Source organism: Equus przewalskii, chromosome 2 (genome assembly GCF_037783145.1).
Source record: "Equus przewalskii isolate Varuska chromosome 2, EquPr2, whole genome shotgun sequence".
Classification (NCBI taxonomy): domain Eukaryota; kingdom Metazoa; phylum Chordata; class Mammalia; order Perissodactyla; family Equidae; genus Equus; species Equus przewalskii.
The window spans coordinates 42,038,745-42,065,874 of record NC_091832.1 but is presented as its reverse complement, the minus strand read 5'-3'; the positions used below and the strand labels follow the sequence as shown (position 1 = coordinate 42,065,874).

Here is a 27,130-nt window from a genome sequence, read left to right as displayed (position 1 = left end):
AAGTGCCTGGCTGTTGTGCATTCTCCTGACAGATCAGTTGTCGTCCATCTTGTTCCTCTGCAGCTCCCTCCATTCCTGCTATGTTTCATGACACTGATGATTTGTCACTCTGTTCTTTAAAGTCTAAATCCAATTTTCAGCAATTCATGGTTTAATTCAGCTTGGTGGCTCCCTACATCCCTGTGGTAGGCTGAATAATGGCTCCCCAAAAATGTCCACACGCTCATCCCTGGGACCTGTGAATGTTACAAAAGAGATTTACACATGTGATTAAGTTAAGGAGCTTGAGATGGGGAGATGATCCTGGGTTATCTGTGTGGGCCCGAAATGTCATCACAAGGATGCTTATAAGAGGGAGGCAAGAAGATCAAAGGAGGAATTAGGAGGTGTGAGGACTGAAGCAAGAGATTGGAGTGATTAGAGGAAGAGGCTGTGAGCCGAGGAGTGCAGGAGCTAAAAAAGACGAGGGAATGGATGCTCCCTGAGAGCCTCCAGAAGGAACCAGCCCTGCCGACCCTTGGCTTTAGCCCAATGAAACTGATTTTGGATTTCTGACCTCCAGATCTGTAAGGGAATAAATTTGTGTTGTCTTAAGCACTGAGTTTGCGGCAATTTCTTACAGTGGCAACAGGAAGCTAACACAGTCCTCTACTTGCGTAACCAGTGCCTTAGGTATGAGGGAAGGGTTGGGACTCGATAGAGATTTGGAATTGCTTATTGACTTGTTAAGGGTGGAGCTGGAAGACACACAAACCTGTCCTACAGAGGTAAACTGGGGTGGACTACATAAAAGGGATATAAGCAAGACTCTAGCCAACTCCAGGACATAGAAGATACAGGCAGCAGGAGATGCAAATGGAACAAGAATTCCAACGGCAGGTCCTATGGTAAGTTTGCACAGAGAGCGGGCACGGAATGTTGATGGCAGGCTGAGTTGTAAATATTTTTCGATATTTGGTTCCTATTTTGCTAATAACCTAAGTTAATAATAGAAAAGAGAATTTCCACCAAGGTTTTGGTCAGGGAGTTTTTTGATGTAGGTTATCGGAGGAAGAATAAATATGATGGAGGAAAATGCCTGCTGGTAGACGCCACTAAATGATAAGTGCTGAATTCTAGGAGGACAGATGAGACTGGAGATACCCTATAAGATTGGAGAACTTATCAACAGGGAAGCTGGTGAGAGAAAGTGTGGGCGTCCCCACTGGATTGGGGCTCGATGTGGCTGAATATTCTGCAAGTAAGTTATTTAACGTGTTGGTTTGGTTGTGCTAAAGCTTCACTTATGTGGACATAACTAAAAGTCAGCAAGGAAGTAAAATGTTTTGAGTAGTCAAAAAAGAGTTTTCAGGGCTTTCCTCCACTGGTCTGAGTACAGCCTCTGGGCTCTCAGTTCAGCTCTATCCGTTCTCCTTGTGCATGTAATTCTGCAAAGCGTAGCCATCTGATTTCTGGCCAAAGAGGTAAAAAACAGCAAATAAGAAGCCAGGAACAGAGGGAAGGCAAACAGACAACCCAAAGAGGCGAGAGCTGGCAGCCCATGTTCGCAATGCTAACCATGAAAAATGAACACAAACACACTGGTGCCTCCAGGTGCCCCTGCCGCCCAGCCCTGCCCAGGATCTCCCACTCTCCCTACAATCCACCAACAAGAGGGTTAACTCCTGGCAGAGCAGGGGGCTTCCAGACCCCACTGCAGCACCAAGTGTCTCTTCTGTTCTGGTCGGTCGTGCCCTGGCCTCATGGATGTTAATAATTTGAATATCACTCATGCACATAGGTGTACATTGCTTTGTTTTTTTAATTTTAATTTTTTTTATTTTTGGGGGGAAGATCAGCCCTGAGCTAACATCTGCTACCACTCCTCCTCTTTTTGCTGAGGAAGACTGGCCCTCAGCTAACATCCGTGCCCATCTTCCTTTCCTTTATATGTGGGATGCCTGCCACAGCATGGCTTGATGAGCGGTGCCATGTCTGCACCCGGGATCCGATCTGGTGGACCCCGGGCTGCTGAATTGGCACATGCGAAATTAACAGCTGTGCCACTGGGCCGGCCCCCAAGTACATTGCTTTAATAATTAGGTCAGCTAGCTAATTTTCTGATATAAGAAATCCAAAAATAGAGCAGTTAGGGGTTGTTTCATGTAGGGAGAACAGTCATATATAGTTACAGGCGCAGTGGGCATCAATACATTACAATACAGGCTAATAACTGATTTTCATATGAGTGGGCCTCAGTCATTAAGAAAAGTTTTATTGTATTCAGCTTAATCTGTTCAAGAAAACAGGCAAGAGTGTGATACATTTTAGAAGTTTTAATCCAAAATGGACTAAACGTTTTGGTGCTTTTATAGAATTGAGCCTTTAACCATCTAGAAAATTCACTTGTTCAGAGTGACTCATTCTTCAGGATTCCAGAGCTGGAACTCCTGAATGGAACACAACAATGGCCTGTCCATATTGTGTACAGCCAAAATGTGCATATTCTTGTATAGCCAGATTCATTCTTCTATCCCAGGCCTGTGCAAACCTGAGCATTGGCTCACCTGGGCTGAAGTTGCCTCTGTGCTCACCTGGGCCCATCACCCCTCCCTGCTCACCTGGGCTGATCACCCCTCTCTGTTCATGGGGGCTGACCCTGCTTCTCTGCTCACCTGGGCTGACCGTGCCTCCACGCCCACCTGGGCTGATGGTGCCTCCCTGTTTATCTGGGCTGACCTCACCTCCCTGCCGCCTCCCTTTCCTTTGCTTCTGTGGGCCTCTGTCGTGGAACTGTGTGGCACCAACGAAGAACAAAAGCTCCTTTCTCATTTTTGACACGATGTTATGATGAAAATGGCACACACGTCAACTCATCTCAGCCACTCAAACCATGGGCCTTAGAAAAACAGTTTAATGAGACTTAAGACACCTTGAAGAGCTGGAGATGGGGTTGGATGGAGGCAGAAGCAAGTTCAGAGTCCAATGTAACACACTAAAAAAAAGCAAATCGAAACAAACAGCGTATTTTGAAAATACGAAAAGGAGGAAACACGTTCAAAGTTAATGGAAAATTTGAGGGTCAAAGAAGTCAATGAGCTAGAAAGAGGGCAACAAAAGTAACCTTGCTGAATTCTGCATGGATTGTGTCACTGGAATTTGCTACACAGCAGAGGGAAGGGACCCTCTTTCTCTAGCAACGTGCCCTCATTAGCAGATGGGTCTTATACTTTAAGAGCCTGGCCGGTCTAATTGCTTTATTAACTTAATTACTCACTCTAACCACCTATACTCAACATTAGTCAGCTGCACAGGTTACCAGCCAGCCCTGAGCGAAAGATGCAGAGAAACCAGGGCCAAACGGCAGGCCTGAGCAGTGAACAGGGCACGGGAGGGCTCCACGGCGGGGTGGCTAAAATTACAGACTCACAGCAGTGACCATGCACTCACTGTGAGGATTCGGGGTCGCAACAGCAGCACCAGGGCTCCCCAGGGCATCCGGAAGTGGGGACCGCAGGACCGTGGAACCCCATGGGACATGGAGCCGGGAGCCATTGGTAGTGGCAGACACTCTCCATTTCCCCAGCATGGCCGTGGGGTCCCTGCTCCTGGAGCCCCTTTCTCTGAGCATCTGTTCCTATCTCCTCTCAGCCCCCACGGCCCCTTCCTTCCTCCCTCCCCCTTGCGCAGTTTCCCCACCCAACGGCTCAGGCCTCCTGGGGCTCCTTCTCGCTCCAGCCTCCCTTTGTGCTCTGACCCATCCTCCCTGCCTTCCACCACGTTGTGACCTGCCAGGCTCCCTCTGCAGCTCCAAATTCTTTCCCTGGTGCCCAAGAAAAAAATTCAGATGGCTCCATTTGTGTTTTCCTGCCAGTTGGATGTCAGGGAACCCTGGCCCATCTAAAGGTCGACGCACACCCTTGCTGTCCTCAGCAGAGGCTGGGTCTCACGGTATCTACAAGGTGGTCCTTTCTGCAGGGCCGGGGCCCAGCAGTCAGGTGTGGCTTACTCGCAAAGACTGGACAGTGGGTTTCTAGTTTCTGAAAATGTGGAAGAGTTCCATGAGTTGGAGAATGAGTCCTTCATTTTTGCCTCTAGTTCCCTCACTCACAGGCTGGGTGGACAATGGTAAATCACTTCCTTTCCACATAGAATGAGGGGTCTGCATAGATAATAATGCCGTTTGCCGCATACCAGACATTCCAAGTGCTACACACAAATTTGTTGTTGAATTCCCAGGAGGGAGGTACTATCATCGAATCCTATTAAAGATGGGGAAACAGGCACAGAGCAGTTGAGTAACTTGGCCAAGGTCACATAGCTAGTAAGTGGGAGAGCAGGGATCTGAACTCTGTCAGTCTGGCTTCAGAATCCTTGCTCTTAACCGTGCTCAATTCGCGCTGCCATATTGCCATTCTAGCATCCCTCAGGCCCCAGGGAAAAGTGGGCAATGAGATAAATGAGGCTGGTGGGGAGGGGATTAGCTCTGTTCTCCAGAACAAGATGGTCCTTTGTATCTGGCCAGGATGGCCGGCACCCCGCAGGAACGCTGCTGCCCTTTGCCTGTGCCCTCTCTGCAGGGCATGGGAAATGCTGGGCTGTCAGCATGTATAAACTCAAAAGTTTCTCCCTCACTCACTTCAAGGACTGTTTACCCAAGTGGAAGCAGGAGGATTAGGCAATCCATTGATCCAACATGTTTGATTGGTTTGGGTGTGACCGAGTGTAGTGCAGCTATGGGAACAAATGCATCCCATGGAGAAACATGGACACCCACGCTAGCTCGGAGGGCCCAAAGGTAGGCCTTGGCATGTGGCTCATGAGCTAGGAATCCGGGGTCAACCAGTGATTTCGGGATGCGGATAAGAACATGAGTGCCTCCAGTTAGGACTCTCCATTCCATGCCGTACGCGGGGACCAGGCCATTTCCCAAGATGCCTGCTGAGGGCCGCCAACAGTCTGCAGCGGTGGCTTGTGTCCATTGTTGAGACAGGCAGGAAATACCAAGCAGGATCCGGCTAGGGTTTTCAGGGATCAGTGATGCCCTTCACCAGGTCCCAAAGCTCCTTGCCAGGAGCCAGGTCATAGGAAGTGACAGTGTTCTGGTCACTCCTGCACAAAGGCTGCACTGTGTTGGCCCTTCCAGGGAGTATTTATAAGTTAGGACATCGAACCACCAAACCCGTGGGCTACCTGGTCATGGTAATGACCCTGGAGGAGATCAGGAAAGGAAACGTCACCTGCCGAGCGAACCAAGTCAGAAGGGCCATTGTGGGGAAGGTGTTATCGTTTTAGCGGGTGCAGCGGAGGGTGGATCAGGCCGCCAGACTTGGTAAATTGTTATTTACAGTTTCTGAGCTTTTAAAAGAAGGGCTTCCCCAGAATCCGTCCTGACGCCGGACCCGCGGCACCATGCAGGCTCCGCTGACCTTGCTGTCTCTGCTCCTCCTGGGAGCCCAGGCCGGGCAGCACTGGACCTACTCAGGTAAGCCCCCCGCGAGGAGGGGAGCGCCTCCTTCCGGAGGACAGCGGCCGAGCCTGGCGTTTCTTGGGCTGGCGAGGCAGACCACGCACGCTTGTGTGAGGTTCCTCTGTTGGGGTCTGCCCATCGTGGGCTCAGTGTCTCGGGGTGTATAGAGAACGCACTGAACTTAGACCTCCACTAAGGAAAAGAAGAAATAGTCTCCCACTTCACAGATCCACGCGGGTCACCCAGAGTGTCTTTAGGTAGCCTCCAGGCTGCCTGCTGTCGATGGCCGTGTCCTGCTGAGACCCAGACCTCAGTACTGAAACCCAGCCTTTAAAAGATGAAATGGAAACCCTGGCATTGACATGAGTTCTGGCCCACGCATGAGCCAAAAATGGGAGGACTGCATCTGTGGCGTTTGGACATGAAACACCCCATCCATGTGGCAGTGAAGAGAGCTCCTGCCCATGTCCCCTCTTTTTTGTACTGGGCTGAGGCAGGAGAAGACACTCCTGCCACTGGCAGGGGCCAGGAGCAAACACAGTGTTGAGTCTGCTTCCTGCACAGGCCCCCAGCCTCAGACACGGGGAAGCGTACATTCAGGGTGGATATGTGCCCTGTTGAATCAAGGGCAATAGAATTAGGGGCATAGTGGGGAAGCTCAGAAAGCCCAACTTCAGAGGGCAAGATGGCCAACCCTGACCAATGGCTCTGTTTTGGAGCAGAGGAATCCCACAGCCGGCCACGGGGACCCCGGGGCATCTGCTTCTCTGGCCCACTGGCGCTGGGGGGTGGAGCAGAGGGTAAGGAAGGGAGAGAATTCCATCAATGCAAGTCTTGTCCTCCCCAGGCTCAGTCCAGCGTCTGGGACTGTGGGCCTTCTGGAAAGCCTCCAGGGGCCCTGGAGGACTTGGGGCAGCTGCTGCAGTGACTTTCCAGAACACATGAGAACCCTTCAAGACTGATAGGGGTGCGGCCAAAGCCTTGTGTCCATAAAGGGACTGTGCTCGAGACCCTTGGCCTTGATCCTGGCATCCCGCCTCTAGGAAAGAATTGTTTAAAAATTGGGTTTTATTATTAAATAGAGAAGAGCAGAGAAGTAGAGAATTGACTTTTCTCTTGATTGCAAAGCCAAGAAGCTGTGAGAGGCCCCAATATAAACATCTTCCTTCAAACAAGCTCTGCGCTCACCTCACAGCCCCCACCTCCTGCCCCCTCGCTGCACAAGGGTGAGGGCTCGTAGTCCTAGCTGCAAATGGTCACACCAGGACCCACGGTGTTTGGAAGCCCAGTCGCTGCTAATAATGACTGGCTTTTATTACTCTCTCCCCTGTGATTAGTAACTACCTTAAAAAAAAGACCCTTTTCCTTATTTTGATGTTTTCTTACCTCATCATTCTAGTTGAGTGATTGAACCAGATGCCTCCTTTCTCATCCTGAATCTGTAGGTGAAGGTGCACCTGGTGGGCCTTACCACACTGGGAACCGGTGAAAGGGGTGGAGGGAGAAAACAGGCGGGGGGTCCTGCCGCAGGGGCAGAAGGGGCTGTGTTGTTGTTGAGGGCTGGGAAGGAGAACTGTGCCATTCAGAGGAAACGAGGCAAAGGCCACCAAATAACACAGGAAGGCCAAGCCCAGGGAGCCCTCTCGTACATTTATCAGCTGACGATAATTCACAGGCAAACTAAAGCTACATATTAAAGACTTTCATCGCTTTCAAAACACTAAGTCATATTCTCAGGGCCAGTGGTTACAACAGGAAAGTCAGGGATCGGCACCAAAGCCCCCAAGACACAGCGCCCATGGAGTTAATTTAAATGCCTCTCCCACCTCCTTCTGGAGGCCCTGCTTCTGCTTTCTAGAAGGCAGACCTCTGGCCTTGATCCTGGCAGCCTGCCTGGCTCCCGTGGGCCTTCCGCCGGGCAGGCCGTGCTGGGAGCTGCAGGCTCTGGCCTCTGCCCCGAGTGAGGGGCCGGCAGGGAGGGCTTAGCTGGGCAGCCTCTCAAACTGTAATCCCTTGGGATCTCTCCTGTCTCAGACGGGGAGCTGGATGAAGCGCACTGGTCGAATGAGTACCCCACCTGCGGGGGCGACAGACAGTCGCCCATCGACCTGCAGAGTAAGAAGATGTGGTACAACCCATCCTTGAAGCCTCTGACCCTGGTGGGCTACGAGGACCAGGAGGGCGAGTTCTCCATGACCAACAACGGCCACACAGGTAAGGGTGGGCCACAGGGGCCGGGCCATGAGTGGTCAGCAGGGAAGGCAGGTGTTGGCTGCCGGGAGCGGCATGCCCAGAGGCTCAGAGCGCAGCCTTGGAGCTGGAGGCCTCAGACGTGCGGGCGGACAGGCGCGAGGCCCTGAAACTAAGTGGCTCTTCCAAAGTTGTGCAGCATCTGTCTTTAGACTCAATTCCTGGCTGGCTCCTTCTTTCCTCCTTAGCCTCTCCCCAAACTTGCTCTGACCCGACCAGTGGGAAATTCAGCTCACAGACAGGCGATGCTGCTGAAGCCACACGCCCGCTGCGTGCTCTGTTGATCTCTGCCCTGGTCTGATTTTCCGTATTTTCTGTACTGAGTCTGATTAACTCAAAGTGCCTGACAGGTAGGCCAAGCATTTCTCAGAGGTTTAAAAAGAAGCTCATGTTTTCTGTTCCCTCCTAGAAAGGGGGTGAAAGTCAGACAGGAGAAGTTTGGTCTTGGGGACCGCACTTCAGAAGCCTGGATTGGACAACTGTAAATTCGTGCTTTATGTTTGCAGAACACCCTGCTGATTTTCCGTGGGTTCATCTCTGAGCCTCATGACAACCCCAGGAGGGGGGCATTTTTTAGGCTGGAAACCAGAGACCTTGGGAGGCCGAGGGACTTACTCAAGGTCACACAGGCTCTTGCGGCCCAGCTGGACCCAGAGCCCCTGTCCTCCTCTTCCACTCTGGCCTGGGGCGGGTCAGTTTACTGCCCACACGCATAGGTGTACGGGGGTCACAGGACTTAGATTTCCTATTGGCACAATTGAGAAAATAAAACCAATTGCCTTGATGGGGCTGGTGACATAGCACATAGGAGAATGACGGAAGATCTGTAAAATCCTCAGGGACATGAGCCTGGATCACCGAACTCCACTAATAATTCATAAAAGCCTCATTTTATCATAACGTCAAGCTCCTGTTTCCAAAATTACTCTCTGAAGCTTCCAGTGGGTTAGCAGCTTGCAGCTTCTCCCTGTCCTCGCCCTTAGGGGAGAGGGGCTGGCGCCAAAGGGCCAAAGGCGGCCGCTGAAGGCAGGGAAACCTTGGTGGACGCCAGCAGGTCAGTCGGCCGGGACTAACGAATGATTGACAACCCCTCTTTGTTACATGGGCTGAGTTTCTGCTGGCTGCCTGCTGTGTGCAGGGCTTTGTGTTGAGGACCCGGGAGAGGACGGGGTGAGGAAGACGCCAGCTTCCCTGGGGGTTTACAGTGGCTCCCTCCTCCCACATTGCAGAGGGCTCTGGACCCTCCTCCTATAAGGCTGTGCTGGGATCTCTGGAGGCCAGAAGCTTGTTCCCCTGGGGTCCCCAACCCACCCTACAGCATCTCAAACATTAGAATGCACTCATAGCTCACAATACTTATTTTGTTTTATGTAAATTGTTTTGAAAAATTTTTATAATTTAGCTTTTGAGGTTATTTGGCTATACTCTTTACAAGTGGCTATACATTTTCAGCAAGCTCCAAGCACATTGAAGAATTCCATGGAAGGGAAGGGGCCGGCCTGGTAGTATAATGGTTAAGTTCGCATGCTCTGCTTCGGCAGCCTGGGGTTCACTGGTTCAGATCCTGGGCGTGGACCTACACACTGCTCATCAAGCCATGCTGTGGTGGCATCCCATATAGAAGAACCAGAAGGACTTACAGCTATGTACTGGGGCTTTGGGGAGGAAAAAAAAAGGGAGATTGGCAACAGATGTTAGCTCAGAGCCAATCTTCCTCACACACACACACAAAATTTGCTATAGTGGAGCCATTTAAAAAAAAAAAGCTAATATTAAAAAAAAAGAATTCTGTTGAAGGGAAAAAAGAACTAATCTACAAATTTTAAATCTAATGAAATTTTGATGAATACTAAGTTTAACAAAAAAGTTGAAAAGACATAATTAAACATTTATTAATTTTGCTTTTGCAGAGTCCTTTTTATATCTTGGAACCTAAGATATAAACATATATGTTTATATATATATTTTTAATAGATTTCATTTTTTAGAGCAGTTTTAGGTTCATGGCCAAATTGAGCAGCAAGTACAGAGCTTTCTCATACACCTCCTGCTCCTCTGCCTGCATAGCCTCCTCTATGATCAACATCACTCACTAGAATGGTACATTTTTTATGAAGGATGACCCTGTATTGACACATCATAATCACCCAACGTCCGTAGTTTACATTAGGGTTCACTCTTGGTGTTGTACACTCTGTGGGTTTGGACAAATATATAATGACATGCATTCATCACCACAGTGTCATACAGAGTGTTTTCACTGCCCTAAAAGTCCTCTGTGCTCTGCCTAAACATCTCTCCCCCGCCCCTAACCCCTGGCAACCACTGACCTTTTTACTATCTCCATAATTTTGCCTTTCCCTGAACGTCATGTAGTTGGAATCATACAGTATTTTGCCTTCCCAGCTTGGCTTCTTTCACTGAGTAATGTGCATTTAAGTTTCCTCCATATCTTTTCATGACTTGTTAGCTCATTCCTTTTTAGCGTTGACTAATATTCCACTGTCTGGATGGACCACAGTTTATTTACCCATTCACCTACGGAAGGACGTCTTGGTTGCTTCCGAGTTTCAGTGATAATGAATAAAGCTGCTGTAAACATCTGTGTGCAGATTTTCGTGTGGACATGTTTTCAGCTCCATTGGGTAAATACCAAGGAATGTGATTGCTGGGTTATATGGTAAAAGTATGTTTAGTTTTGTAAGAAACTGCCGAAATGGCTTCCAAAGTGGCCGTGTCATGTTGCATCCCTCCAGCAATGTGGGAGTCCCTCTTCCTCCACATCCTCACCAGCATTTGGTGTTGTCAGTGTTCTGGGTTTTGCACATTCTAATAGGTGTGTAGCGGTATCTCATTGTTTTGATTTGATTTTCCCTAATGACATATGATGTGGAGCATCTTTTTGTATGCTTATTTGCCATCTGTGTATCTTCTATGATAAGGTGTCTATTAAGGTCTTTGGTCCATTTTTAAACTAGGTTGTTTTTTTTTTTTTTTAAAGATTTTTTTTTTTTTTTCCTTTTTCTCCCCAAAGCCCCCCGGTACATAGTTGTGTATTCTTCATTGTGGCTTCCTCTGGTTGTGGCATGTGGGACGCTGCCTCAGCGTGGTCTGACGAGCAGTGCCATGTCCGCGCCCAGGATTCGAACCAACGAAACACTGGGCCGCCTGCAGCGGAGCGCGCGAACTTAACCACTCGGCCACGGGGCCAGCTCCTAAACTAGGTTGTTTTTTTATTGTTAAGTTTTAAGAGTTCGTTGTATATTTTGAGTAGCAGTTATTTATCACATGTATCTTTTGCAAATATTTTCTCCCAGTCTGTGGCTTGTCTTCTAAATTCTCTTGATATTGTCTTTTGCGGAACAGAAGGTTTTAATTTTAATGAAGTCCAGCTTGCCAATTATTTCTCTCATGGATTTTGTCTTTGGTGTTGTATCTAAAAGACATCAACATACCCAAGGTCATCTGGGTTTTCTCCTGTTATCTTTTAAGAATTTTATAGTTTCACATTTTACTTTTAGGTCTATGATCCATTTTGAGTTAATTTTCGTGAAGGGTGTAACGTCTTGTCTAGATTCACGTTTTGCATGTGGATGTCCTGTCATTCCAGCAGTGTTTGTTGATGAGACTCTATTGTATTGCCTTTGCTCATTTGTTAAATATCAGTTGCGTATACTTACGGGGATCTATTTCTGGGCTCTCTATTCTGTCCTATTGATCTGTTTTCTCTTCTTTCACCAATACCACACTGCCTTGATTACTATGGATTTACAGTTAAGTCTTGAAGTTGGGTAGCATCCGTCCTCCAGCTTTGTTTTTCTCCTCAATATTGTGTTGGCTATTCTGGGTCTTTTGCTTCTCCATATAAACTTTAGGATCAGTTTGTTAATAGCCACAAAATAACTCACTGGGATTTTGATTGGGATTGCATTGAATCTATCAATCAAGTTGAGAAGAACTGACATCTTGACAATATCGGATCTTCCTATCCAGGAACATGAAATATCTCTCCATTTATTTAGTTATTCTTTGATGCCTTTCATCAGAGTTTTGTAGTTTTCTTCATATAGATCTTGTCCATATTTTGTTAGATTTATAGCTAGGTGTTTAATTTTTGGGGTGCTAATGTAAATGGTGTGGTGTTTCTAATTTCAAATGCTACTATATATTTATATTTTTATGTGCCCCAATTTTTGTTATTAGATTCAACAGACATAAAATTACATTTGAATAAGAAGAAATTGAAAACACACTTGGATGTTGAGACAAATTGCTACAAAAGTTTCTAAAGCTTATTCTCAATTTCTCTATTTTGTTGTAGACTAGTAACAGGTGGTGGACCAGTACTGATTGGTTAATATATATTTTTAACTTCCCAAAATACATATTCTTAGGCTCCAGAAAAGCTTAAAGGCCTAAGGTGCTGGGATTCTAGTGTTCAGTGGGAAAAAGAACATTGTTCTCTTAACGGGTCCTATACGCCACTTTGCTAGGCTCCTCGAAAGGAGGGACAATCTATCATTCATCTTCCTAGCCTAGTACCTGGACTAGATGCGTTTGAGGAGAAAAGACTTCTGCATGAAAGGGTCAGTCCCCAATAGGTGCCCATGAGGGATGCAGGATTCTGAGCAGGTTTTGATTTTCCAAGACTGCCGGAGCAAGGCTGGTTTTGTCTTTTTTTCAAACTCTTATTTTGAAATAGTTTTAGATTAGAAAAATTGCAGAATAATACAGAAGGTTCCCATATACCCTTCTCCCACTAATATTGACATCTTATAACCGTACTACATTGATACGATTAACTGCTCTATAGACCTCATTTGAATTTCCACACTTTCCCATTAACGTCCTTCTTCGGGTCCAAGATCTAGTCCAGGATCCCACATTGCATTTAGTCATCATATCTCCTTACTCCCCTCCAACTGGGGTCAGTTCCTCAGTCTTTCTTTGACTTTCACAACCTTGACACTTGGCTGTTGCTTCTTGAGCACAGAAAATGCTCAAATCGTGGTTTTTCTGGTCTGAGAAGAACCTGGTTAAATTAGTTTCAAACAAGGGGAACAACTTTTTCTGGATAGTAAATCAATTTTCAGAATCTGGAGCATTCAGCAGGTTGATTTTTGGGTAGAGAAATTTGGCCTCCCCTTTTCAAAAGCACAGTGACAAGCCGGAATTGCTGCCATTTTTCAATCTGGCCTGTGAGGTCCTGTTGATAAAACTTGAGAATTGAGCCATTCTGTCTGCAGGGAATTGTATTTTGGAGAAACATACTTGTCAGGACCTCTGTTTCTGCTCATGAGGTGCTAACTGTCCCCGGCCTGGTCCTCAGCTCGCCAGTCTCTTGGCACAGATGACACTGCATATCTCCTTTTAAAGACTCTTCCGTTTTGCTCATGTGAGCTTTGATTTGGAGGCTGGCCATGTTTTAAACACTAATACAAAGCACCTGTTCTGCCACAGGGCATGTTAAAATCTTTGAGGCCGGATTCCTGCCTGACAACGCATTATGTTACGAATTTAATCACAGCTCCCTGCGCTTTAGACCATTGGGAAGGGAAGAAAGGGGCTCTGACAGATATCAACTCCCTAATATTTACTCTTTAAGGAAACTTACTTGTTTATCACCATCTTTGAAGACTTTAAATAGAAAGACTTTGATAACAGGTCAGCTGCCGCTTGTCCCTTTCCAAGTCGTAAATTATGTCCTCAGAGGTATTTTTCTTTCACTCCCTGGTGTCACTCTCCACATCTTTCTTTAGAGAAATATAGAGATTTCTCTAAGGCCTGAGCCAGTCAAATGGACTACTGCAGCTGTGTGACGGGAGTGACTTCTCTGCAGGAAGTCTGTCGGGCACAGGCAGGAGGAAGCTGGAAAAGTGATCCATTTTCCCATTAGCAATAACCTAACATTTGAATGCATCCATTGATAATCATACCAAATTAAACCCAAGCCAGGAGTCCGTGTGTTCCCGGACTTGCTGCAGATTTCCGTCTCTTGTCTTCTGAGGACAAGTTGAGGCTAGTAATGGTGACATCCTGTCCTGTCCACACCCAGTTCTGGCCCAGCTCTGTCCCGACCCACAAACTGTGTGATCTGAGAAGTCTTTCCACCTCCCTGGGGTGGCTTCTCTGTCCATAAACTGAAAGTTTTGAAGGCCCGCAGGGACGCCCCCTTACATGGGGTGGAGTGTGTTTTCAGTTGGGCTAGTTCTAGAAGGCTACATAGGATGAGGATTTTAACCCCATCACAAAGAAGATAATGACCTCAACTTGGCCTTACAAATAGTGCTTATTCTGGAGAGTAAAAATAATAAAAACAGTCCAAGAGTCCCCCCTTCCTATTTCTACATCAGGGGCAAATTCCAAAACTGGCCAGATGTGAAGAGTGCAATTCTGGTTTCCACACCCATTGGGCCATATCTTTTCAGGGCCTTCCCCTTTCCAACAAGCTGGATCTGCCAGTTTGCGGTCCTGCCCCTAACCTACTGGTTCTAGGTGGAAATGTGTGTCCATGGGAGAGGCATCTGCCTTGCCTAGCTTGCTCAGTGCCTGGTCCTCATCCTGCCCTGTGTCAGTCGCCTCCTCCCCATTGGAACTCTGCTCATGGCATTCTAAGCCAGTCTATAGTACCAGCTTGCCCCCAGAATGGGCAGGTGACCAGGGAAGAACCAGTAGGTCTGACCCGTCCACATTCACCTGCGCCACTCCCTGTCTCTCATCTTCTCTCCAGTGCAGATCAGCCTGCGCCCCACCATGCACATGGAGGCTGCCGATGGCACCAAGTACGTAGCTGAGCAGATGCACTTCCACTGGGGCGGTGGGGCCTCAGAGATCAGCGGCTCTGAGCACACCATCGACGGGATCAGATATGTGACTGAGGTACCGTGAGGACCCCAGCCAGGTCCTCTTTTCTTCACACCCCGTAGTCACTTATCTTATTAAAACAGCCAAAAAGACTTTGTGCAATGGTGACAGTCAAGTCACCCTGAGGTTGAGTTTATTTTTCATTCACTCACAACTATTCATTGATCATTGCCATGTGCCAGGGATTCAGGTGGGGTCCCCACCCTCACAGAAGTCACAGCAAGGTAGGAGTCTGCAGCCTACACAGTGGGGCCAGCCCTCTTCAGTTTCAGCTGGATTTCTATGTGTTAGATTTTCTGGCTTCCCTCTCTTGCTTAGATCTGTCCTTGGGATGACCACAGGTACAGTCACCTCCAGGGGCAAGGGTCTCGCCCAAACTATGGAGACCTCAAGAGAACTCAGGGGCTCCCTCCAGACTCTGCCAGTATGTCTGCCTGGAGGGAGGCGGGGTCAGGGAACGCCCTTGAATTGTCCTCTTCCCAGAATCCCATTCATGCTCTTTCCATTCTTAGAGAACTTTCTGGATTGATAGATCTCCTAGCCTAACTGGAGGGAGGTGGAGGTTGGAGTTGTTTGTGCAAGACAGTCTGAGGCCTCAGATGGAAGCCTTTTCTTTCTTTTCCTCCTCTCCTGAGACCCTGAAGCATTTGAAGTCTGTATGAACTGCCCTTGATTACCCTTCCTTGCTCCCACAGATTCACCTTGTTCACTACAATTCTAAATACGGGAGCTACGATATAGCCAAGGATGAACCTGATGGTTTGGCAGTGCTGGCAGTCCTCGTTGAGGTAGGCTGAAACTGCACGTGAAGCTATAGCTTGGCGTCCAGATAGATGTTAAGTATGGATGAAAGCTTTCCTCCCTGTCCCTCCTCATCTGTTCCTGAGCTCACAATTCCTGGAAACGCTAACGTGATGGAAGATCTCCCCTTTATCTAGCCCTTGCTCACAGTCACCGGGTTCCTTCCGTGTTATCAACCTCAGGGACCTTGGATAACTGGGACAAGCTGACTTAGAGCTGGAGTCACAGAGGGTTGACTGGACACAAAGTGGTCTGAGGGCAAGGGGAGGCCTGCAACCTGCCAGACAAAGGCGACACCTCTGCATTTCCAAGAAAGGCTGGAGCGTGGGACTTATGGCTAGGTGGCAAGAAGTGGTCAGTGAATCCACTCCCCACAAAACGAGTATTAAGTTGGATAAAATTGTCACAAATAACCATATAAGTGCTTTGGGAATGGGCCAAATGCAAACAACAATTGAGGCATTTATTTGCGAAAAATGGCTAGAATTTTGAGGAAGAACAATGAGCATCTGTGGACTTTGTGCCTGGGCTTATTCCCAGCCCCACTGCTAACTTGGTCAGCCAGGCAGGTTTATCAGGGCAGGGTGGACAGGAAAACCAGCAGCTTCACTGCCTGGGGCTGAGGAACTGTCTTTATTTGGGCTGTAAATTGAAAACCCAGGCCCAGGGGCACTGACAATATAAGTAGCAAGCTTAACAGAAAAGACAGAAAACAAAGAGGGAAAACCTGAGCTCTGACAGTCTGAGGTTGCAGTCCCAATTCGGGCAAGTGGCAAGTGGCAGGCCAATAAGAAATTTAACAAGGAGATCCTGGAAATGAGAAAGCCACAGAAGGCCGTGTAAACTTCCCAAGAGGTGGAAAGTAAAAGGCGAGGCTGACTTGATACCTGGCTGCACTTCGATCCATCACCTGAGGGAGCAAATCTTATGGGACTGAGGGATTCGATCAAGACCTCTGCTAAAGTCATTGACCGACTGCAAAGCTCTGCTGACCCCAGGTGGCCCCTAGGAATCCAGGCTTAAAAATAAAAATAAGATTTAAGAACTGAGCAGAGACAGCAGCTGCTGCATGTTGTCGGGAAGATGTATCCTGTAGATCAAGTCCTGCCAAGCTCCTAAACAGACACACAAACAAAAAACCCTCAGGCCAATTTTAAAAAATCAGAATTTGGATTTGCTACCATACAGTATACGAAATGTCCAGTTTTCAAGAAAAAGTTGGGCATACAAAGAATAGGAAAATATGGTCCATATTTAGGAGGAAAAGACCCAGTCAATAGAAACTGACTCTGAGTGGACCCAGAGTGATTTAGCAGACAGTACTTTATTTTTTATTTTTTGGTGAGGAAGATTGGCCCTGAGCCAACATCTGTTGCCAATCTTCCTTTTTTTATGTTTATTTTTTCTCCCCAAAGCCCCAGTACATAGTTGTATATCCTAGTTGTAGGTCATTCTAGTTGTTCTTTGTGGGATGCCACCACAGCATGGTTTGACGAGTGGTGCATAGGTCCATGCCCAGGATCTGAACTGGTTAACTCCAGGCTGTCAAAGCAGAGTGTGTGAACTCAACCACTTGGCCATGGGGCCAGCCCCTAGCAGATCATGCTTTAAAACAACTATCATAAAGGGGCTGGCCCCGTGGCCGAGTGGTTAAGTTCGCGCGCTCCGCTGCAGGCGGCCCAGTGTTTCGTTAGTTTGAATCCTGGGCGCGGACATGGCACTGCTCATCAGACCATGCTGAGGCAGCGTCCCACATGCCACAACTAGAAGAACCCACAACGAAGAATACACAACTATGTACGAAGAATACACAACTATGTACGAAGAATACACAACTATGTACCGGGGGGCTTTGGGGAGAAAAAGGAAAAAATAAAAATCTTTAAAAAAAAAAAAATTATAAAAACTGCTTTCTCTTTAAAAAAAAAAAAACAACTATCATAAATACGTTCAAAGAATTAAAGGGAAATATGATGATGATGATTCAAAAAAGGAAATCTCAATAGAGAAACAGAAACTATAAAAATGCACCGAAATGAAAAGTCTAGAGTTAAAAAATATAATGAACAAAATGAAAAGTACACTACATGGGCTCCAAGCAAATCTGAAGCAGCAGAAGAAAGAATCAGAGAGGCCGGCCCCATGGCCGAGTGGTTAAGTTTGCATGCTCTGCTTCGGCAGCCCAGGGTTTTGCTAGTTCGCATCCTGGGCACAGACCTAGCACTGCTTTTCAAGCCATGCTCAGGCAGCGTCCCACAAAGCAGAACTAGGAGAACCTACAACTAGAATATACAACTTGGGGGCTTTGAGGAGAAGAAGAAGGAGAAAAAATAAATTTAAAAAAAGAAGACTGGCAACAGATGTTAGCTCAGGTGCCAATCTTTTAAAAAATAATGGAAGAAAGAATCAGTGCATTTGAAGATAGAGTAAAGAAATTATTCAATCTGAAGAACAAAGAAAAAAGATTGAAGAAAAATGAACAGAGCCTTAGACTCATGGGGACAAGATCACACATCCTGAAATATATGACATGGGAGTCCCAGAAGGAGAGGAGAGAGAGAAAATGGCAGAAAAAACGTTGAAGGAACAATGGTCAAAAATTTCCCAGATTTGATGAAAAACAATCCAAGAAAACTCAACAAACCTCAAGTCTGATAAACATCTAGACACATCAAAGTCAAAATGCTGAAAGCAACAAGACAAAAAGGAGCCATCACACATAGGGGAATGCCAGTACAATTAATGACTGACTTCTCTTTAGAAACAAGTCATCAGAAGCCAGCGGAATGACTGTCAGCCAGGAATTCTATATCCAACTACACCACCCTTTAAAAATGAGGCAAAATAAAGACATTCCCAGATAAGCAAAAACCAAGATAATTGCTAGCAGACCTGTCTTAGAAGAAATATTAAAGGAAGCCCTTCTGGTTGAAAGGAAATGATACCAGATGGTAATTCAAATCTACAGAGAGAATTGAAGAGTGCCGGATATGGCAAATATGTGGGTAAGTGTAAAAGACTATACATGTATTTGTACTCTTTTCTTCTTTTAATGTCTTTAAGAAAATCCCATAAAATTGTTTAAAGCAATAACAATACCACTGTGTTGCTGGGTTTATAATATATGTAGAGGTAATATATATGAAAAATAAAAGGAAGGATGGGGAAGAGACAGAGCTATGCTGGAGCCAAGTTGCTCTATTTTACTGGAATTAAATTAATATTAACCTGATGTAGATGGTGATACGTCAAGCTGTGTATTGTAATCACTAGAGTATCAGTAATAACTAAAAATGGTTAAATGGTCCACTAAAAGTATTTGTGAAACACAAAAGGTGGAACAGAGGAACAAAACAGACACGAGACATTTAGAAAACAAATAGCAGATGGCAGTCGTGAATCTGAGACATCTGAATTTACACCCAGTGGAAGAAGAATTGGGTCAACACCACTGATGGAAAAGAACCATTGAACATAGACCTTTTTCACCAAAGGCAACTTTTCTGACTTTTAAAAAGTCAACACTCATACAAAAAAATCAAGAATGAGCTGGCCTTGGCCGAATCAGAGCAGCCTTGCGGGGGCCGTCTGGCTCTCTTCTGCTCAGCCAAGTCCTGAGGATGAAGAAGGGAGGGCATGAGACCAAGCCCCCTCCACCCAGTGAATCCCACTGTGGCTGACACTGCCCAATCTGGGTCACTGGGGATATTTTAGCAGTGACAGCCATTCCCCGAGGGTGTCACCAGTCATCACCAAGAAGCTCCTTTCCCTGGAAGCTGCCAAAATGCTTCAGATCTCGTCTCCCTGGTGAGCCCAGGCAGCTGGTGGCAGAGAACAGGCAGACTGTCCCCCAACACAACTGGGACGTGGACAGGCCGCCTCCTCCTTGCCCTTCGGGCTCCGCCCCATCAGCTAGGACAGCAAACAGCCGGATTAGCAGAGCCAGTCCCGGACAGAGGTCCCTTCTCCCTTAGGTTGACTGCTCTGTGTTTCTCCTACAGGTCAGTGATTACGCTGAGAACACCTATTACAGCAAGTTCCTTTCTCACCTGAGTGAGGTCAGGTATTCAGGTAAGGGAAGCCAACAGTGGCTGCAGGAGGGAAGAGGAATGAGCGTGAGGGTGAGGTGGGGACAGGGGGGCAGGGGAGGGTGACGCTGGTGGGGAGGGTAGCAGATAAGCCCTGCCAGGGGAGCGCACCCCTCCCTGCACAAGGTCTCTTGTTCTAGCAATTCCTGCTGTTGGCTGAGGCTGTGAACACCTCTGAGAAATCTGTTCTAAACTCTACCTGTCAATTCCCACAATTGGAACTTCTCTCTGGCCAGAGTTCCACTAACTAGGGATGTCTTCACTTGAGTGACTCTCACCGCTGGCCCCAGCCCGCCGTGATGATCCTGGTCACCAGAGAGACATGTTCTCCTTAGCTTCAAGCTGAGAAGACTCTCAAGGGTGAAGCCCCTCATCATCGTGCGGGGACACAAAGTCACACAGGGCTGCTCTCCCATCTCTCTGCCTCCAGAAGGCAGAGTTCTGTTAGAGTGATCGCCCACTCCTATGGCTAGCCCTTGACCTCGAGCAACATCCGCATCAGCAGTGAAGCCTTGGTTTTGTGCATCCCACTTTGGCCACATCTCCCAGACTCCAGCTCCCTGACTTCAGTCCTCGCTCCTCCAGCAATTCTCACCTCCAATCCATGGGCCTCCACATTCTCACTACTAGTCACGCCTCAGGCCTTTCATCTCTCTTTACCTAGCTGAGGTTCCACTGGCCATCATTCTGACGCACCCAGGCAAACGTCCCCCATGCGCTCACCCCTCCGTCCCCTACAAGCTCACCTGGCAAAGCCCCAGACCGACTCCCATCTGTTCACGACTGAATGTGGCTGGACAGAAACACTCAGACGTCTAACTGGTGTTACGAAGAGGTTCTAACACTGCCCGGAAATCCTGAAATACTTCCCCGGGCGTTTGCTTTTCCGCCTCTCCGAAATGATTACTTCACACTTTCTCCTGTCGCCCGAAGCCCCTGGCCCTGGCCCCAGCTTCTCCCTGGGAGCGGGTGCCTTGCCTCCTGCTTCGTTGAGAAGGTAGTCAGAAACTGACTCATCTTCTGAGCTTCCTGCACCTGACCAAACGCCATTCCCCTCCTCGGCTACAATGGTGAGGTGTCCCTGCGCTTGTCCAAGACCACCCTCCGTGTGAGCACCAACCCCACCCCTCTCTCATTCTCGGGCCTCCTCACCTGCTGCTCTCTCCCCTCTCTCCTGCATCAGTGATATCTTACCTTTCATCGGACCATTCCACTCAGCACACAGTTCTGTGCTCCAACACCTCCCACCTCAAAACACAAATGAAAGTATCTCATGACGCCATTATTCTCTCATCTTCCACCTCATTTTCAGATCCCCTTGAAAGAATTGTCTAACAGTCTTGTTCTCTTTTCTCACTCACTGGAAGCTGGCCCGTCACTCCACTGAGCCTTCAAGGTCACCCCTGTTGTCAGATCTCCCGGCCGCTTTTCTCCTCTTCTCTTAATTGATCTCGAAACATCAATCCATTACACCCGGCTCTCATTCTGACCACGCACTCCCTGCCCCCAGCTCTGCTTTCTTTTTCTGGCTCCCTCCCTAATATTGGAGGGTGCCACGACTCTGTCTTCCCTCATTCGGTCCCGCAGCCTGAATTGCCATCTCTAGACTGTGGAACCCAAAAATCTATATCTGGTCCTCCGTGCAGGGACAGCATCAGGCAAAGCAGATGCAAGAACCGTCTGGCTAATTTACTGGCTGTGAACAAAGCCAGTGGGAGAAACCACAGGCCTGTGGTATAGCTAAAACACTTCTTCAAATTCACTCATCTCAGACATTTTATTTCTACAACTAACCCGGACACATTTCCTCTCTAGTTCAATAAATTCCACTTCTGATCAATACTGCCTACAACACTGGCCTCTCTCCCTGAACTCAGGATTCCTTTATCCAACTGTTTACTTGATATTGCCATATGGATGTAAAACTTAACGTGGCCAAAACTTAACTGTATTCCCTTCACCTTCCAGACGTCACTAAACCAACTTTCTCATCTCAGCAATGAGTGTCATTATCCATCCCATTGTTTAAGCCAAAAATCCCAGAATCATTCTTGATTTTCCTCTTTCCATTACCCCCCACATCCAAAGCATCAGCAGGTCTTGTTAGTTTACCTCCCTACTTTCATTTCTTTTGGGTATATACTCAGAAGTGGAATTGCTGGATCGTATGGTCATTCTATGTTTAATTTTTAAGGAACTGCCATATTGTTTTCCAGTGGCTATTCCATGGTTCTGGAATTTGTGACTCACTTAAATATATTAGAGTTATGAAACTAAATCTATGCAATAGAGCCCTTTAGAAGGTTATATCTTTCAATCTTTCCAATAACAGTAAAACTTACAAATCTTTTGCTTACTATGGGATTATGCACTGTTAGAATTCACGGCCTTCGTTAAACAAGCCGATTTAACTGCATGTCAAAATGATGTCCTCTTTGCCATTAACAAATGCAAAAGTGCCCAGGGAAAGTGAAGCAAAATTCAACTCAACTCCATGTTACTTTGACAGTCTCATGCTAAGCTCAGGGGCTCAGTGTCATTGATGTGAACAAAAGAGGAATTCTCTAGATGCGGTGATGGTTGCGGGTGCTGTGGAGGCTTCAGACACCCTGCAGAGGTCCCCCTCCCTACACCCCACCTGTGGCTGAGCTTGGTTCCCAATGGGCATGGCAGGGAGAGCTCAGGACAGGATGCCTACACCTGGACCCCCACTCGGTTCTGATTCTGCCTTTCTAACCTCCATTCAATCATTTCTAAATCAGCCCAAACTAAAGAATTTGTTCTTTCTTTGAGAGCACTTATGAAGAAGCCCCTAAGAGTCATAGTTAATTCTTTCATTTATCATAAAACATATCCTCTGCCTGAAAATGATGATGATGATGGTGACAGTTACACTCGTGAGTATTTCCTACGTGCTAGTTCAATCCAGCACTTTATAAACACACCCGCCTTTGCCCTTACGGCAATCCTACTGAACGTTCCCTTTTTACAGATGAGGGAGCAGCCTTAGAGGAGTGAGCACCCAGCCAGGAGGAGGTGTCTGAGTGGGTCTCTCCCCAAAGTCTTTGCTCTAACCCCTTCCAGGGAGCAGCAAACAGGGGAAATATTTCCCAATGGTCAGCTTCTATGTTCTGCTTAAATCAGGAGATTCAAACATGGTGAGGTCTGAGCCTGAGCGGTCCTCCCAGGGGGCAGCAGGGGTCCCTAACACTCTTTTATCTCTTGTCCCTTCCGTTAGGACAAAGCACAGTTCTGAGTGGCCTCAACATTCAGGACATGCTACCCAAGGACCTCCGCTACTACTACAGCTACCAGGGGTCACTCACCACTCCTCCCTGTACCGAGAATGTGCAGTGGTTTCTGCTGGCGGATCCCGTCAAGCTCTCCAAGTCACAGGTAGTACATGGCCTCACTTCACCGAAGTCTCCCCTTCCAACTCCCTAGTCAAGAAGAGTGCTCGGCCAAATCTCACCCAATGCCAGCCCTGGGCTCCTGTGGTGTTTGCCCTGCACAGGGCTGCTGTGCCTCCCCTACACTGTCGTGGGCGATCTTACTAGTGCCATGGCAGAGAGGAGCAAACAGGCATCAGGGAATCCAAGAAATTTCTAGTTGATGCAGGAAAAGGACTGGAGCCTGATCCAAGTCAGAGGAGAAGGGTTGCATAGTAAAGGCAAATATTTATTGAGTGCTGCTCTCGCCAGCCACTGTTCTCAGCCCCTGATATACAAAATTCCTGTCCTTGTGGAGCTTACATTCTAACGTCATAAATGGCTTTATGCAAGAAGACTGGCTTCGTGTTGAGCTCTTTCCCATGCCAAAATGCCTGTAGTCCTTTGAAGAGAAGAGCTGTGTCAGTCATCTTCTTTCCTCCAGCATAGCATGGGCATATAATAAATGTTTACTGAGTTGCATAAAGGACAAATGTTGCTGAGGTTGCAAAACAAAGCTGACAATTCCTTCTGGGTGATGTTCTTCCTTTTTGTTAAACTTTTCATTTCCTTACTTCCTGAAAAGGTGGAAAGACCCCTATTCAAGGATACCCCCACACAAAATTGTCCTAACCAAGTTAGAAGTGCCCCCAGATGCCTAACAGAAGCAAATATAAATCATCTCTGGAAAAAGGCACCTGAAATCCAGATCTAGGGGAGCTTTCACTAGACAAGAGGCATGCTTTGAAGAATATTGGCTTATAATTTTCCAAAAGCGTTGAAAGACACCAAGTCATATGCTCAGGAACCCCAATGAGTCAACGTAAGCCACACTAAACACATCACAGTGAAACCACAAAATATCAAAGACGAAGAAAAGACTTCAAAATCAGCCAGAGAGAAAAGGCAGATTATCATGCAAGGAGTACTATTAGACTGAGAATTGATTCAACGCAGCAACAACGAATGTCAGAAAGCAGTGGAATCATCTATTTTCATAGTGCTGAGAGAAATGAACAGCCAAGCTAGAATTGTACATGCCGCAAAAATGTCTTTCAAGGATATAGACAAAGTATGGACATTTTCAGAAAAACAAAAATCGAGTTTGCCATTTATATATCTTTATTTACTTCTTTCTCTCCTTTATACTGGTAACCAAATACAGAAAAAGATTAAAAGAGATTGTTGGAAGAATGAAGAGTGGATAAATGGATGCCATGCCTGCCACATAGCACCTAGAACATTCTTTGGACTTGAGATCTTCCAACAACTGCTTTATCAGGGTTATAAAACCCAAGCTCTAGTTCAATTGCTAACTAAACTCTTTTAAATCACTCAGTGCCTCTTCTCCATTATCCACTTCATGTTACCCACAGGTTTTGAAGCTAGAGAACTCCTTATTGGATAGCCAGAACAAGACCCTCAACAATGGTTACCGCAGTACCCAGCACCTGAATGGCAGAGTGGTGGAAACCAACTTCATATATCACCCTAATCAGCGTGAGTGAGATCAACTCTTGTTTATTCTTTGCAATTTGTTGACTTCTGTTTCCTCCTTCCCTGGGTGGACTCATCTCTTCTGGCAGTAGTAAGGGAAGGAGAGTCATCTAAATAGCAGGAAGCTCAGATGGGCCAATCTATACAGGGCTTGGGCAAAAGGGATGACTCATTTTCTCAGTCCATGCAGTGATGTAGAACAGAGGAGACAATGAGGAAGGGCAGCTACATGGTTTATTACCTACCTGGTCGTGGCTGGAGACAGTAGGAAAAGCAAGATGGCAGCAACACCCAGATGCCCCATAAGCATGTAGGCTCAATGTAACCTCATCAAACCCAACTCAGATTATATCCTGCACATCTTTATCTTGGTCTGTATTACAAGCCCATCCCCAACTCTTCCTATATGTTCCCTCAAGGTGGGGTTAACTAGACCACATATTGTTTACTGTATTTTCTTGGGGACCAAGCACCAAGACACTGGAAGTAGGCATCAACAGTCCAGCCTCTCCTGGACTCTCTAATCCATTGGGTCAGGCTTCAACTCTGTTCTTGGCTCACCTCATTTCTGTGCTTGCAAGAATATAAATGTCCTGCCATCTTCCCATCTTTATTTTGTCTGCTTCTCTGTAGAGTTGTGGTGAACTAGACATATTCCCTGAATTCATTGTCTTTACAATCTGTTTCTATTAACCATTCTTGAGACCTTTACATCCTCTAATACAATAGAATTGGTCTCCAATTGATCTTACCCTACCTTTAAAGCGTCTTTCAAGATTTTAAATCTCTATATATACTCCCCCGCTCCCAAGAAAGACCCGTTTGTGATTTTCTTACCATCTTTCCGCCCTGGTTTGTTTATTGCTGTTCTTTCTATCAGCTTGCTCTTCCAGAGGGAAAATGACACCAGCTGTAATTACCTTTCCTCATATTATACTATAATGATATTAAGAGTATCACTTCCTTTTTCCAAAGGGTTGCATCCTCCTGAGCAGGTCCACTTGCTGGAAGGCTGAGCAAAGGGAGCCTAGCCCCACTGATCTGTCTCCTTGTTCTAATTTTGCCGTGTTCTCCAGTTTTCCCTATAAAATTTTGCACTATTCTTGCAAGAGGCACAAAGAGATTGTATAGTTTCCCGTATGTCACATCTCAAATGTTCTTTCCATGGGGGTGGTCACTCCAGTTTACCCTTATGAGGGAGCTCAGATGTTCCAGACACCCACCTCTTAGACCAAGATGCGCCAAGTTGCGGTTTGCCTGTGTGTCCATTGTGGCCCTTCCTTCTGATAGTCTGTTTAGCGTGATTACTTCAACAGCCAGTAGGGAGTGAGAGGGCTTCTTCCCCGACTGCTAACTGGGGATCCGTAGGATGGCCTGCCTTTGCCGATAATGGAACAGAAAACTGGGCATCATCTTGCTCCACCTGCCCTCACTCAGGCCCAGACTTTGATGTAGCAGGAATTGTCTCCAGCCAACCTGGTGGTGTGACCCACATGATCTCTCATAATTCTGTAGAATTCCACCCCAGATGGGTTAATTTAATCAAACTGCCAATGAGGAATGATCTGAGAAACCAAGGTCAGTCACAAAAACAAGACCTCTTGCAATTTATTTATTAGAAAACGTCCCCTAAGGTAAGACTACTGAGCGTTGCATGAGAAACTAAGGTTCAAGGGTGGAACCACCTTTAACATGTCATCTCTTGGATTCTGGTAGTTTACAAGCCTGAATTCAGACATAGCGAAGATGCTTGAAGCCAATGGGATGGGAACATGAAGGGCATTCTAAGGAATCCAAAATACTTCCCTAAAGGACACACGTGGGGAATGGCCTCTGGCTGTCCCACATTCTCCGTTTTCACGAGGACCTCCAAAGTTTTGACCTTTTCTTATTAACTCTTCTTTTTATAGAATCTGTTCTCGGCTCTGAGCTCCAGTTTCACCTAACCAGGATCGACAATAACCTTGAATACTTTAGAAGATTAATTGAACAGAAGCAAGTAAAGAGAAAAGGCAAATATTAACAAGCTGGAATCATGAGCTAGGACAGGAAGAGGCGGCAGCCCCCTGAGCCCACGCCCTGCCCTGTCTGCAAGAAATCCTATGTGTCCAATGGCTTCACTCCCCCTGAGGCACCTGTTGAATTTCTGACTAAAACAAGGGGAAACCATCACCCGTGAAAGGAAGTGAGATGGTTTCAATGTGTGAGAAAAGATCTGAGCTAGACAACACTAATGGAAATTGACTGGAATAGAAATTTAAAGGGCTAACTCTCCTCCTATCTAATCATGCACGTTGATCTTCCTAAATTATAAACCAGCCCAAACTTCCCTGCAGCATTTAGATGTAATAAACAACGTTAGAAATTTGTCATTAAAAAGTTTCTCTTTTCCATTCCTTTGTTCCACTTCAAATTTCCCTTCTTTGCCCCACCCCCAGGGCCCCAGGCCATGGGATAGAGATCAAGGTGGGAGGGATTTCCAGGACCAAGATTAAGAAAAAGGAAAGAGATTCTTTCATGGGGATCTTGCTGATGGGGAGGTTTGGAGTAGTGATCGTGCCCTGTGAGTAAAGGAAGGGCGGACGAGCAAGGAGGCAGGCTCCCTGGAGACGGGGAGGGAGGAGATAAAACTGACGGCCTCCCTGCCGATCTCCACCTTTTGGTCAAATGCTGTCTGGCCCTTGTTGTCACTGGACCCAGGATCTACCACTTACTAGTCATGTGGGATAATAAAATAATCCACCTTCAGAGTT

General features: G+C 46.8%; 1 protein-coding gene across 3 annotated transcripts; it reads left to right on the top strand.

Annotated features, from left to right (window-relative positions):
• Positions 1–751: 751 nt before the first annotated feature.
• Positions 752–26,770, top strand: CA6 (carbonic anhydrase 6). Of its 3 annotated transcripts, none has more exons than XM_008526391.2 (10): positions 752–887; positions 1,120–1,240; positions 5,362–5,464; positions 7,484–7,663; positions 14,430–14,578; positions 15,259–15,351; positions 19,366–19,435; positions 22,691–22,848; positions 24,257–24,380; positions 26,288–26,770. In XM_008526391.2, exons 3-10 carry the CDS (start codon positions 5,392–5,394, stop codon positions 26,398–26,400), a joined length of 960 nt encoding a protein of 319 aa, XP_008524613.2. In that variant the 5' UTR covers positions 752–887; positions 1,120–1,240; positions 5,362–5,391; the 3' UTR covers positions 26,401–26,770. The 3 variants fall into 3 exon arrangements, with proteins under 3 accessions (XP_008524613.2, XP_008524612.2, XP_008524614.2); XM_008526390.2 differs by having other exon boundaries at positions 5,330–5,464; XM_008526392.2 differs by lacking the exon at positions 1,120–1,240 and having other exon boundaries at positions 775–887; positions 5,330–5,464.
• The last annotated feature ends 360 nt before the right edge of the window (positions 26,771–27,130 follow it).

Bases quoted from the DNA above. Each gene is read 5' to 3' on its own strand.
- CA6 (XM_008526391.2), top strand. From the start codon at position 5,392: ATGCAGGCTCCGCTGACCTTGCTGTCTCTGCTCCTCCTGGGAGCCCAG. The intron at 19,436-22,690 runs GTAAGGGAAGCC...CCCTTCCGTTAG, and splicing joins GAGTGAGGTCAGGTATTCAG to GACAAAGCACAGTTCTGAGT. The intron at 24,381-26,287 runs GTGAGTGAGATC...TTCTTTTTATAG, and splicing joins CATATATCACCCTAATCAGC to AATCTGTTCTCGGCTCTGAG.